Source organism: Pithys albifrons, chromosome 8 (assembly GCF_047495875.1).
Source record: "Pithys albifrons albifrons isolate INPA30051 chromosome 8, PitAlb_v1, whole genome shotgun sequence".
Lineage (NCBI taxonomy): Eukaryota > Metazoa > Chordata > Aves > Passeriformes > Thamnophilidae > Pithys > Pithys albifrons.
In genome coordinates, this window is record NC_092465.1 from 36,458,975 (window position 1) to 36,472,435 (window position 13,461).

Genomic DNA, 13,461 nt, shown 5'->3' on the forward strand with positions numbered 1-13,461 from the left:
TTGGGAACAGCCCTGCCCCATTCATAGCCCCAGATCAGGAAGGAGGATGTGTGTTTTGGGAGAAACAGGGGGCTTAGGCAGAAAAAACAAAATGCTTTGGTTCTTTATCAAGGAGTAGTTAGCAACTGCAGAAGGTGCTGAAGTCATGAACACTTAAAAAGTTTGGGATCATAGAATCATAGAATCATAGAATTGATTGGGTTGGAAAAGACCTCCAAGATCATCGAGTCCAACCCTTGGTCCAACTCTAGTTTATTTACTAGATCATGGCACCCAGCGCCACGTCCAATCTGTGTTTAAAGATCTCTAGGGATGGTGAATCCACCCCCTCTCTGGGCAGCCCATTCCAATGCCTGAGCACTCTCTCTGTAAAAAATTTTTTTCTGATATCCAACTTCAATTTCCCCTGGCAGAGCTTGAGCCCATCGTGCCCCCTTGTCCTATTGCTGAGTGCCTGGGAGAAGAGACCAACCCCCACCTGGCCAGAACTTCCCTTCAGGTAGTTATAGACAGTGATGAGGTCACCTCTGAGCCTCCTCTTCTCCAGGCTGAACACCCCCAGCTCCCTCAGCCTCTCCCCATAGGGCTTGTGCTCCAGTCCCTTCACCAGCCTTGTTGCTCTTCTCTGGACCCGCTCCAGCACCTCAATATCCTTTCTGAACTGAGGGGCCCAGAACTGAACACAACACTCAAGGTGTGGCCTCACCAATGCAGAGTACAGGGGAAGGATCACTTCCCTGGTCCTGCTGGCCACGCTATTTTTGATACAGGACAGGATCCCATTGGCCTTCTTGGCCACCTGGGCACACCTGGGATGTATTTATGTTTCTCAAAAACTCAGACACTTCAACCATTCTTGGGCCCCATAAAACCAGCTGATTGCCTCCTGCCATTTTCACACTGTGTAATAAGCTTATCAACTCTGTGATTGCTTAAACCTGATAAAACAAAAATATAAAATAGATGAATTTTCCTGTCAGAGAACTGGGGTGTGAAAAATGTCTTGGCTGTTTGTGCCGGCAGAGAATATGAAGAAAGTGTGTGAGAAGTGTCCAGAAAGGAAAACAACTTCTGCTAACACAGATTGCCACTGAGTCCTTAAATATACACATGTACAAGTATTAGTGGATGGCAGCTGTTGGTCTGTTACCTTTAATTAGCAGAAAAGTCTTTGCTTGCTACCTAGATAAGGTTTAAAAGTTCAGTATGAAAGCCTGGGCAGTTGGTATTGTATGTCTACTGTATATCTAATCCCTGCAGATTTAAAAAACAGCATTTTAAAAAGGAGAAAAGCAAAGCCAGGAGAGGGAAAAAGGAGAGAGTCCAGTGTTTAAAATACAAGCCTATCTTCCTGGTAGCAACTAAAGGGGAACAGGCAGCAAAAAGCAATTTTAGCTATAGAAAGCATTTATGTAAGTTTTGTGTCAGTAGATGTTAAACTGAGCTAAATGTTTTTTGTACAAAGGTGTTAAGAAAAAAAAGGAATGGAAAAAAACTATTAAAAAACCCCCAAAAGCTCAACTTCAGAAACCTTTTAAAAGAAACAAGATTCTGTCTTTTTAGTGAGTGGTTTACCATTTATTTTCTTGCAAAAGAAACTTGAAAATAGCAGATCAATTGCTTAGAGGTATCTCTGCATCTCAGCGTATTTCTCATATAATTAAACTCCATAACAAAAAGCGTAAAGGTGCTGCTGACAACCAGATATTTGTCCCTCTCTAAAGTTTGCCACCTACCTACTTTTAATGATCTGCTTTGAAATAAAGGGGAAAGAAAGCCCTGTGAGAAGAGAAGTTTGAAATGCTAGCCTAGGTCTGACATGTAGGCTGTGGGTGGGTGATCTTCCCTGACTATTTGGCTGGAGCAAAGGGGAGAAACAAGAGGCACAAAGAATGAGGAGGCATTAGACAGTCTGTGAACACTGTCAGCACTGCTCGTATTTTAGTCACAAACATGAGGTCATCTACCTCAAACAGTCAAAGTTGTCAGTGTATTCTCAGAGAGAAAATACAGGCTCAAAAGAACAGGTACTAGGTGGCCCCTCTCTTCATCCCTGAATGTTTAAATGTCATTGCTGGAGGGGGGGGTGTGACAAGGTCAGTGTCCCTCCTTGTGCTGAAGCCTCTGGTTTTCAAACCACAGGGCAGTTTCTCCCAGCTGTTCTAGTGCTCTGGGTATTGATTCTTGTCAGGAACACATACACAAGCTCCCTTGGTTGTCTCTGAAGAAAGTGCTGTGGTTCATCTGCAGTGGATGGTGAACTCAAAGCATACCCCACTCTCAGAGGTTTCATTGCTTCACGACTAACAGCTCACTCTGATTTTTAAACTAAAGTTTTAGCCCTTGCAGAGAGAGAAATAAGAAGCTAAATGGTCTTGTATTCTACTTCCCTCAAAAGTATCTAGGCTCCTATTTTGGTTACTTGGTATGCTGCACCTTTATGCCATTGCTGTTAAACATGTTGAGGTGAGAGGATGCTGCCTTCCTGGAGGTGAGAGTCAACTGGATGTACTTAGCAGGAGTAGAAAGGGAGATCTTGTCTTACTTGCAAATGTTTCACTCTGGGGTGTTTTGCAAATCAAGAGTCAAATGGCTGTGCTGCGATCTGCAGTCCAAACTGGTTCCAGTATGCCCAGGTAAGGAGCCCAGCCTTGCTGAGGGGCTTCCAGGTGTGCTTACAGATTGCAGTTCCAGAGGCAGTGCAAAGGTGTGAGTAACAAAGAAATGATCCTCAGGATCAGACAGGTTCTGAGGGACAGCACAAGGCAGGTTGTTGTGTCAGCTTGGGACCACAAGCCTGCTGGGTTGTACTTAGATGTGAGCACTCTCTGACACTGCACAGGTTGAGAATCCCCAGGATTTTAGAGGCCTGGGTTTTTTTTCCAGGGTAGATGGAGTACTACTTCCTTGTCAGGCAAATTGATCTGTGGCAGTTTATGTGAGCTGACAATCTGACCTCTTTTCACAGTCTGGAGAAATGTGTGACGCTGAAACACTGAGTCTGTCATTAAATAATTTATATTTTATGCAAGAGTAGTTGAAAAGCTGATTTTTTTCCTTTCCTAATTGGGCTATTCAGTGATAAGTCTGGGATGGAATGCATCTGTCTTACATCTGTGCTGGTGATGAGCACGAGATGCGGAAGGCATTAATGAGCTATTTTATTTTTAAATCCCAGGACTCAAAGTCTGTTGTGTCAAGGTAACCTTCAGCCTTAGCTCCCTACGTACCAGAACTTTTGCATCCTCCACAGTTGATTTGGATGCAGAATTTAAGATTGTCACAGGGAATGAGCTGGCTTCATTTTGTGCTGCTGGATCAGTGAGAACTGGTGTAGCTGTATGGAATGAACTGAAGATGTAGCCCTTCACAAATAGCGTGGCTTCCTGGCAAACGTGAGAGAGGTTATCAGAAATGGAACTTTTCCAATAAAGGAAAAAATATTTCCTACAATAAATATCTTCCACTAAATAAATCTGCTTGTAATTTTCACCTTTAGTAACTAATGGTTTCTTACACAGGTTATTTCAGCCAGCTTGTAAATGGAAGGTTGCTCTGATGCAAGCTGACAGATGTAATTTCTTTTCATGCAGAGGCTGTTTTATGTGTCAAAGTGTTCAGTACATGTTTGATAGAAGTTTGTAATACTATTGTGAAAGACAATGCTCCTCACCAGAAGGCAAAACCCTTTTCTCAGACTGGGAAGCTGCCAACCCTGTCACAATATATATTTATGTTTTCCACTTAACGTACAGAATGAGCTGACTTCCAGAATGAGGTTCTTTCCAGAGTGAAAGAAACTTTTCCAGAGTGAAGGAACCTTTTCCACCTTAGGGAAAAAAAACCTGTTTAATTTCTTTCTTTACAGAAAAGAGTTCACCTTCAGAATATTGCTTTCTCCCCAGCAGAGGTTAAGCTATAAGGAGCACCAGCAGGGATAAGGGAGCTTGCAATAATATTGCTTTGCAGATGGCCAGGCTATGCTAAGATTAAAAGCAAGGTTTGGCTTGCCTTGGCAGTGAGAAGGGCATGTTGTTGCATCTGATCTTTGCACTGTTGTATCTTCAGCATCTCAAAGACACTTATTCTGCTATCAAATTTTCACTCACCTTTGCTCTAAAATGACTTATTCAAGTGCAGTTGTCTACAGGAGGTTGTCTTACCTTTCTAAATTATCTTGGATCTAGGTCTGCATTGTGAGAGAGTCTTTCAAAGCTGCCCTATGTATCTGGGCATTCAGGTCCTTTTGGGAATACAGTGTCCCAGTCTCCTGAATGGTTTGGTGTCTTCCATTTCCATATGCCTGTGGCAGTCAGAAATTAACTCACACATGTACAGGCTCCTATTCATATGAATGTGCAAACAAAACATCCAAAAGCAGCCCAGAGCCCATCCATATATGTTATCTGTCAGAAGAGAAAGCCAAGTGTTTGGGAAATAGTGTCCATAGTTAAATCCACCCCTCGGTCTCGTGCCCATTTATAGGTTGCGTCCCGGCCAATGCACCAATTATCTGTCCTGGGCTGAGCTGGCAAAGCGCCAGCTGTCCAGGACAGAGTGAAAAGGGTTCCTCCTCCCCCCAACCAGCCAAGGGGAAAAGAAGAGGGAGAGAGGAAAAAAAAACTTCCAAAGCCAGCTTTATGCTGAAACTAACTACATGTATTTATACAGAGAAGAGAAAACTAAGAGGATACTACAATATAACACACACTTACACAAGTCATGTATAACAAGAAATAACTTTCCACTTCCCAGTAAACACAAATTCTACCATTTTAACTACAAATCATTTTAGAGAAGTTGGTTCTTCAGAGACAGACTTAAGCAGAGAGAAAAGCTAAGAACAAACATTTTAGTTCCCTCAGATAACATGATGTTAAGCCGGTGCTCTGGGCTTGGGCCTCCCCACCCCTCCTGGGACAGCAGAGTGTCTTGCTGGCACCACAGCTGTGAAGAAACTGAACTAAGCCACACACACACACCAGCTCTTACACCTTTTGAGATGATGCAATATGGTATGGAATACAATATTATTGGCTAGAAGAAGTCAGGTGTTAGCTAGCTCAGCCCAGCTCAAATCAGCTGACAATCCTAAGCCTAGCTGAACTTTTAAAACCTAAGTTTAGGCCCACCTGGCTAAACCCATAACATCATTGATTGAAAAGATACTTAATTAAGAATAGAGGAGACTCTAGTTAGTGTATTTCAGAAGGAAATTGCCAAGATATTTTATATGCAGTAGTAAATTTTCTGTAGTTGCAGTCAAACTTAGTATGAGAACACTTACTGTGGTGGTGTAACAAAATATGTCTAAGCTGGGAGTGTCTTGGGCTTCAGGATCCAGACAGTTCTCTTGGGAACGGCACTGAATGTGCACATGCAGAGGTCTCTGTGCACACACCGGCTCTCTCTCACAGGAAGGTATATTTGCCTCCTAGCACAGTTTGAAGGAGCTTCATGTTGCCCAACAAAGCACTGGTTCTACTCCCCGGCTTTGATGCTGCATCTAAAAACTTTCCTTTTTCAGAAGTCCTTCCGCCCCAGGTTCCTCAGCGTAGCAGAACTTCTGCATGAGGAAGGCTACACGGTAGGTGATTTCAGTTATTTAAAGCTAGTGAGTTTTCAGAATCTGAAACATCCTCAGCCCTCTGCAGGAACAAGTTGGAATTGCTTTGAGATAGTGGGTAAAGGATATTTTCAATGTACAACAGGGATTTTTAGTTGAGTGATCCATGAAGTGAGCTAGTATCACAACCCTGGTGCTGCTATCAGCCTGCAGCCAGAATGGACATTATAAACTCAGACTCTAAGTTCTCTAAGAAACAGAAATGCTGACAGGATGCCAGGTATGGCAGGAGACAAGGAAGGGAAAACCTTCTGTATGGAGAAGATTTTTAAAGTGCTACGTTTTCAGTGATATTCACAAGCTGCAGAGATATGAACTATGGTGTTTACATCTCTCTTGTAACTCTTCTGCATCATTTGGGATCCATGGCTCTATGGAAAAGCAACTACTGACACAGCCACAGGAGACTGGTGAGAGCTTTTACAGGTCTGCCTTTCAAAGCCCCGTGCTAGGTATAAAAAAAAAAAAAATAAATTGGTAAAAAAAATGATGAGTGATTGAACTTAAGCCCTATTGAAAGTCAGAGGGCTTTAGTTTTTCCTAGGTCATTTCACAGCTTCTGAATGTATTACTACCATTCACTGGCTATCATCCATCAGGAAATCCCAGATAACAGAGTCATTCTGTACTCTGTGTCTCTCTGTATGGAGAGACACCTTTGTTCTGAAAAATGCCCTTCAAAATGAGGTCTGACATCCAAGCCTGTGTGTTGAGTCAGACCACATGAGTTAAATAAAAAGACTTGGTATTAGGAAGCACACAGTCAATAACCTCTTTTTTCTTGACAGCTTTATGCCACAGAAGGAACCTCAGACTGGCTCAATGCTAATGGTATCCCAGCAAATCCTGTGGCATGGCCATCACAGGAAAGGCAGAGTCCGAGCCTCCCACTGGTCAGGACGTAAGAATAACATTCACCTAATCAAATTTGTGTTAACATTCAGCACAGCAAATACAAGGACCAGATTGCTAGTCCTGTTGAGATCAATGGGACTTCAGATTCAATCCAAAAGTTTTGGTTTTTCTGATTCTGTCTGGAATTGCCACAGCAGGGAGGTTTCAGCTTAACTAATGAACACCTCATTGAATAGTCCTATTTAATATGGTTTGGATGTATTGCTCTGTGTTGCATTTTCATTGCAAGGGTACATGGAATCTGAATATTTAGTCTTTAATGAGTCAGTCATGCCTTTAACAGGGTTGTGCTGGACTGTATGAAGGCCGAATATTGCTTTACATTGCTGATTAGAACAGAAATAAAGCCAAAATTCCTGAGTTGCAGCTTAGTGCCTTAACCCCTCAGCCCTTGTTTCTTGGGGTGAAGGCTAAACTCAAATGAAATTTTTCAGTGTTGTTTATTTCCCTGCCTGTGCTATTCATCATAGGTCTTTACTGGGCAGGACACACTGTGATACTGTCTTGTGCATTGTCTCTTCAGGCTGGTAAGAGATAGGAAAATAGATCTGGTGATTAACCTGCCCAACAGCAACACCAAGTTTGTCCACGATAATTATGTGATTCGAAGGATGGCTATTGACAGTGGGATTGCTCTTCTCACTAACTTCCAGGTACTTCCCATGTTGCTCTTTCTCCTCTTAGATATAGCAGCCTTCAGAACTTGCAAGCACTTGTGACCATAGATTCCAGAATGGCTGGACCCTCATTATTTTGGGCAAATAATGTGTCTGAAAATTATGACAACACATTGATTTGAATGTATTTTCTTTTTTCTAAAATAACGTAGCTTTTTTTGCAAAAATAACATTGCTCCAAGTTAAAAAAAATATCCTGAGTCTTATACTGCAGATGAAGTTGTGGCTGCATCATTTTCACTTCAGAGCAAACCTCCCACATAGCATTGCCTGTAACATATTTAAATTATATGTGAGAACAGTCTTTTAGTGGGATGTTTTTCCAGTATGATCCTTAAACCTTACAGCCCTTACAGTTGGTCTTTATTGAATGATCTTTGGGGCAGTCCAGTTCCAAAGTGGAATTGCTGCCTGTCCTGTTGTGGTCCCCAACTGCCAGTCATTACATGTTTCTAGCTCCTGACAAAGCCCTTTCACAACACTGATAGGGGAAGAGATGTTTGGTAATGCTGCCAGCAGTACTTGGCCTTCCTTTGCAAGTGACTGGCTGCCACTAAAGAGCCTCATCTGGTTCTCATTAAGCACAGCAGTCAAACCCTCATCGATGTCTGTGGGCACTGACATGAAACCCAGTGACTTGAATTGTTGTCCAGCTGTGCAAAATCTTCTGGTAGGATTAGAGTTAATGGAGAGCACAGACAATGCCAAACTGTACCTTCATAAATAGGATAATGTCAGATGTCATGAGAAGGAATGGGAAATTGAAGACCCATCCATCCTTTACCCACTAGCAAAACACACTCTGACAACCAGAACAGGCCCCCCCTCCAAAATTTATTACCACACATTCTTGATGCAATTTGTAGAACTGTTCTGATGACAGAGTTATAATCTTTGAATTTGAGAGAGGAAGACAACTCTCATTGTCCTTTTGTTTGGGCTGCAGGGAGGAGCAACAGCTCTCATGGGACAGAGCTGTCTAGCCAAGGAAATCCAGCATATTTGTGTCTCTCCAGCTGGACAGGCAGGTTCCAGAGGGCTGTAGCCAGCACCTGTGCACAGTCACCTGGCAATTGATATTGATTTGAATGGACTCAAGGACTAGACTCACACAGGGTAGTTTCAGAGTGACAGAGTAGAAGTGTGAAGCCTGCTCTATAACTTAGCCTTCTGCAGAAAGTTTTGCAATGCTCAGTCCTCCTCTGCTTTGTATTGACAGGTGACAAAGCTCTTTGCTGAAGCTGTCAAATACTCTGGGAAATTGGACTCCAGGAGTCTCTTCCACTACAGACAATTTGATAATGGAAACGCTGCATAGGAGAATTCTCGCCAACCTGCAATCTTACTGCTTCTGGCACCACAAAAGAGAGGGGACTCAGACCATCCAATTAGCCATCTTTCCATGTATTTTGTAGCATCTGCACCAATTGCTTTTCCAGCTCACACAAATTAATTCCTAGCCAATACTTTTGCTGGCTCACTGGAAAGCCATCCTCTCCTTAGTCTCTCCGCTGTCTTTGCTGTATTTCAACATAGGATCAAATATTAATGACTTAATAGATGGGTAGGTTCAGACACCACCATAACAGAGAAGATAAAAAGAAACACAGGTGATCCTGCATAGAAGTTGTTCTTTCTTTTCATAAGCAAACCTACTCCTTCTTAGAAATGCCTTCCTTGGATCCATACTCCCAGCTATTTTCATGCTGGGCTACTAGAGTCTGGCCCCAAACTCCCATAGAAAGACATGTAGTTTTCTCTTTCCATTGCTGATTATTGATGATTTTATGACCATAAAACCAAAACAAAACAAAAAATTCCCCTCCTTGATCTGCCTGATGATACCATGGATACAGTGATGAGTATGATCTGGCCTCTTTAAAGACAAATAAACACAGATTCCCCACAATTCCCTGCAGCAGCTGACAAGCATGATGCAGCTGCTTTTTGTGTGGTTGTTAAACCTGAAGAATCATCTTTTTGAGCTTGCAGGTTTGATGGGAGAAGAAGGCTGCATGTGTGTGCCCTGGAATTGCTTCCAAGTTCTGCTTAGTTCTTCAGGCTATTATCAATATTATTTTTTAAATTCTGTTTCAGTGTTGTGAATTCAGGTGGCCCCTGTATCATAAAGGCTCTCTTTCATCTTTGTGTCTGGCTTCAAATGCAGAGAACTCCCTAAAGACTTGTGTGTGTTGCTGTCCAATGTTTTATGCCATGACTGAGGGCATTAAAATTGAATCCTTTTAAAATGAAGTGTTACAGTGCTTTATCCCTCCAAGTTAAGTGATCCTGGCACTTTCATTCCCACCTTCTTTGCTCTTTTTCAGACCTGGCAGCACCTGGAAATGCAGTCTGTCAAGCAGACACCCATTTGGCACACAGGTCCCAAGAAACTTATTGTGTGGAGACAGAATCAGGGTGAAGAGACAGTCTGGGTTTTTTTAAATTAATGCTGAAACTTATCAGGAAGGATATAAAATTTTATGAGAGCTGTTATTGGTACATGCAAAGGATTGGGCATTGGGTGTGATGGCTTTAGGTGCCATGGCACTCTCTGAACCAATACTGCTAACTGCCAGGACCAAATTTAGAGACAGATTCAGGCTTTGTTTCTGAGTTGGTTGGCATTCCAAGTGCTCTTGTCATATTCCTTTAGTACTAACTTTTGTGATTAACACACATGCCTGCTGTACGATGGCAGAGCTCTGCACTTTTAGAGATATTATTAAAAAAAACCACAACAACAAAAGAAAACCCTCAAACAACCCAAAACTCAGAAAAGCCCAAAGGCATCAATTGTTCATCCATTCAGGTGTGAACTGGATGACTAATGGTGGTTAATGAAGCAGAACCCTAAAGGCACCTTCCACATATTTTTTCAGTGGCAAAAATCCCATTAACAGCTGGTGTCATCTCACATTCACACATTATGCTATGCTTTTACCTCTAGTGATGAACAAAGTAGCATCTTAAATCCTGTATATTCTTGTTCTTCTGTTTCTATTTTGTCATTTCTCTTATGAGTTGAAAGTGAAATAAATGTCTGGATTGTGACAGCTACTCCTTCTCAAATTCTGCATAGCCTGGATTCTGCCCTTCTTTTTTAAAGTTTGTTTTAAAAGTATTAATGAACACTAGTCTGTTAGGAAACCATCATTCTTATATCTGATAGTGACCACATCATTTAGTGTGGAGCTGCTGAATACCTCAGAGGTGAGGAGGTGGTGGGGAAAGACCAGCAGGGCAACGGGAATGCTCTTTCTCCACAGCTTCTGTACTCAGGAGAAGGGAGAAGGGAGGGACATGTAAAATATGAAGAACCAGATGACAAAGCAGTGGGCTAAAAAACACTGAAGAGATGGGAACTTTAAAGAAGGGGCTCTCAGTGTTGGAAAAATGGGAAAACATTTTCTGCTTTGAAACAGCACTTCTGACAGCTAACACTGTGGGTGTAGCTGTGTATACATCTATGCATTCCTGTTAGTGCAACACCTGCAGGTACTTGATCCACAGCTCCTTTGGTGTCCACAGGCTCTCATACATTTGGAGTGGAATTCAGTAAAAAAACTTACCAGGGATCAATAGGTAATGAGTACTCTGAAATTATGCAGTATCCTTAGTATTTTGCTGCTTGTGCTAAACCCTGGGCCCCTTCCCCCTCCTTTAAAGCAGGTGACAGTAATGCTCTTCCAACACTTAGACACATCTATACAAACACCATCTCCTGAGCTGCGTTTTTCTCCATCTTCTCCTGGTGTCTCCTCCCCACTCCCTGTTGAAGAAAAAATTTCTTTTTATTCTGACAGATGGAAGGTGAAACTCCAACTCCTGTCATGGTCAGAAGTCAAGAAATCATCCTTCAGCTTACCTTGGGCACAAACTGATGCTGCCTGAATTTGTTTCTTGACACACTTTTCTTTTTTGTGTGGACACTAGAGGAAAAGATTTACAAGTATCTACAGTTATTGGGATCAATGCAGAGCTAAAATTTAGTTACAGTTGGTATCCTTTGTACCAAGCTCATCTCTGCTTTCAACAGATTGTGCCTTATAAATGTATAAATCTTTTTCTTAATAATCTTGGGGAAGGTGACAATGACAGATGAAAGAGGAGGCTGTTCAGAGCAAGAAATGTGCTCATCTATGAGCAGTCAAATATTTTTTTAAAATGTCTTAAAAGAGGGTTCATAAAAGAGATGCATGAAAGTATAAGAGACAGTACAACGCACAACTTTTGAAACAAAGCACAGGAAGTGGTGACAAGCCGTGATGAAATATCAAGGGAACTAGTTTTTAGTAGCAAAGATTTTTCTTTTCTTAGCAGTCATCTGCTGAGCTGATCTCTGAAGCTGTAGTTCTCCTAGTGTGCTAAATGCTGGGAGGCTCTGGAGGCTTGATTTTGCAAGAGACACTGTTGAACAGTGAAGTCAGACACTTTCTCCAGTTGATCACCTTCCTGGATTAACTCCTCTGGAGTTAACACCTTTTACATTACTTGGGGATTTCTCGAGCATTCAGCCCCTGCAGAGATTAGTAGCAAAACTGGGATGGTTTGGCATGTTGAAAGCAAGAGGAAAAGAATGTAACAGAAAGGACAACTTAGTGCTAGCAGTTTCTGCTTCCCTCTTAGAGCTCTTAAAATACAGCAAGTTGAAAGCATATGCTTTATGTAAGTGGGAAAAAATAGTGTAAATTTTTAAGACATTTCTTTTATCTGAGACCATTTGAAACCATCAAAATCAGGTTTATGAAAGTCCTAGGAAGTAGCCAAGTAGGAAAGACTCCAGAAACTGAAAGAGCTCTTGGCAGTGAGTGGAGAAATGAGTCTATCTTGACCTGCAGGTTGTTGGGTTTTCCTGAACTGGATGTTGCCACCTGCCTGTTTTCTTTCCCTTACACACCAGTTGAGAGAAACTCTTTTGGAGTTTGCAAAACTGAAACTGAGAGTCCAGTGCATTTGTTGCAAATTATGTTCAAGCTTTATGATAATGTATTTTGGGGAAAAGCTGAATAATTTTGAGGGAGTAATGCTGGTGCTTTGAGATTACCATAATCTTGGATGAAGCCTCTGCGCTGTGTAAAATAATATCCAAAAGTAGCAAGTGCAGCTGTTTTGCACAGAGCGTCAAAGAGTGACAAAATTTGCAGTTCTGTCACAATTAATCCTCTCAGGGAAAGTTTCTTGTTATTAATGGTCAATTTTTTTACTCCTATACCGTAAGGGTTCTGCTGTATTTGGGGGTTTGGTAGTTTCTCTGAAGCTGCTTACACTAGAGCAAAGCCAGCATAATGCTGCTGTGTTGATTTTACACTGCTTTTAGTTTCTGGTGTAAATGATAGGTGAAGACATTCATATGGAAAATCAGATGTTTTTTTTCAGGAAAAACATTTGCTCTTCCATCTCTAGACAATCTAGTTCTTTTTTCCTGACTTCCTGAGAATTACTCAATGCTGCCAAGGTCTTGTCCTTCAAGATCTCTTGTAGTAATGAGACTTTATTAGAGCATAAAGTGGTCCTCTCCTATTCGTTGTCTTTGAGAGGCATAAAATTCATCCCCTTCTGACAGAAGCACTGGGAACAACTCGGTAAAGTGGGTTATGTTCTGACTAAGCATCATTGAAGTGTTTGCTGCCTTTCAGGATTTGTGGGGGACAGAATGGTGGAGGTGAAGCTGTCAAATGTGGCTTTTGTTGAGAGTCAAGCTCGAGCTTTTAGTCAAATTTTGAATGCATTGATGTGGCCAGATGAAAGCACATAGAGTCTTCTAAGTGCCAGCAGGGCTGACTCCTTACTGTTTCCTAAAATAGGCATTGAAACAAAACGTGGCTGATAGAGCTTGGCACAGGTAAGCAAAGAAATCCTGTAATGGTGGAGAGGAGGAGGTATATGCCTGTGTTGTCATGGACATCAGTAACATACAGTATAGCAGTGCCATTCCCCATCAAAACACTGGACAAACCAGACAGAAAATACAGACTCCAGGGACACTTGGGCACAAACCCCAGAGAGCACAGAGAGAGTACAGGGGAAGACGGATTGACATTTAAATCACTAGTGGAATTCCAAATTTGTTTGCTCTCATTAGCTCGTAAAAGCTTTTCAGTAATTCCTCGTAGACAGGAGAACCTCAGAGCTTGTTACACTTTGAAAGGACTGGAAGGTATTTCAAGTACAAGAGCAATCCTACTGGGAGAGAAACAGATGAGTAGGGCATCAAAATGAGAAATACCAGAGTTAAACTGA

General features: G+C 41.9%; 1 protein-coding gene across 1 annotated transcript in view; it reads left to right on the forward strand.

Moving 5' to 3' along the window:
• CPS1 (carbamoyl-phosphate synthase 1) overlaps positions 1 to 10,191 on the forward strand; it is a 109,892-nt gene extending 99,701 nt beyond the window's left edge. Inside the window, exons 35-38 of the mRNA XM_071562119.1 lie at positions 5,528 to 5,587; positions 6,415 to 6,527; positions 7,065 to 7,194; positions 8,438 to 10,191. Of these exons, the coding sequence (XP_071418220.1) occupies positions 5,528 to 5,587; positions 6,415 to 6,527; positions 7,065 to 7,194; positions 8,438 to 8,536 (402 nt within the window). The 3' untranslated portion in view covers positions 8,537 to 10,191. The remainder of the gene's footprint in view (positions 1 to 5,527; positions 5,588 to 6,414; positions 6,528 to 7,064; positions 7,195 to 8,437) is intronic.
• The last annotated feature ends 3,270 nt before the right edge of the window (positions 10,192 to 13,461 follow it).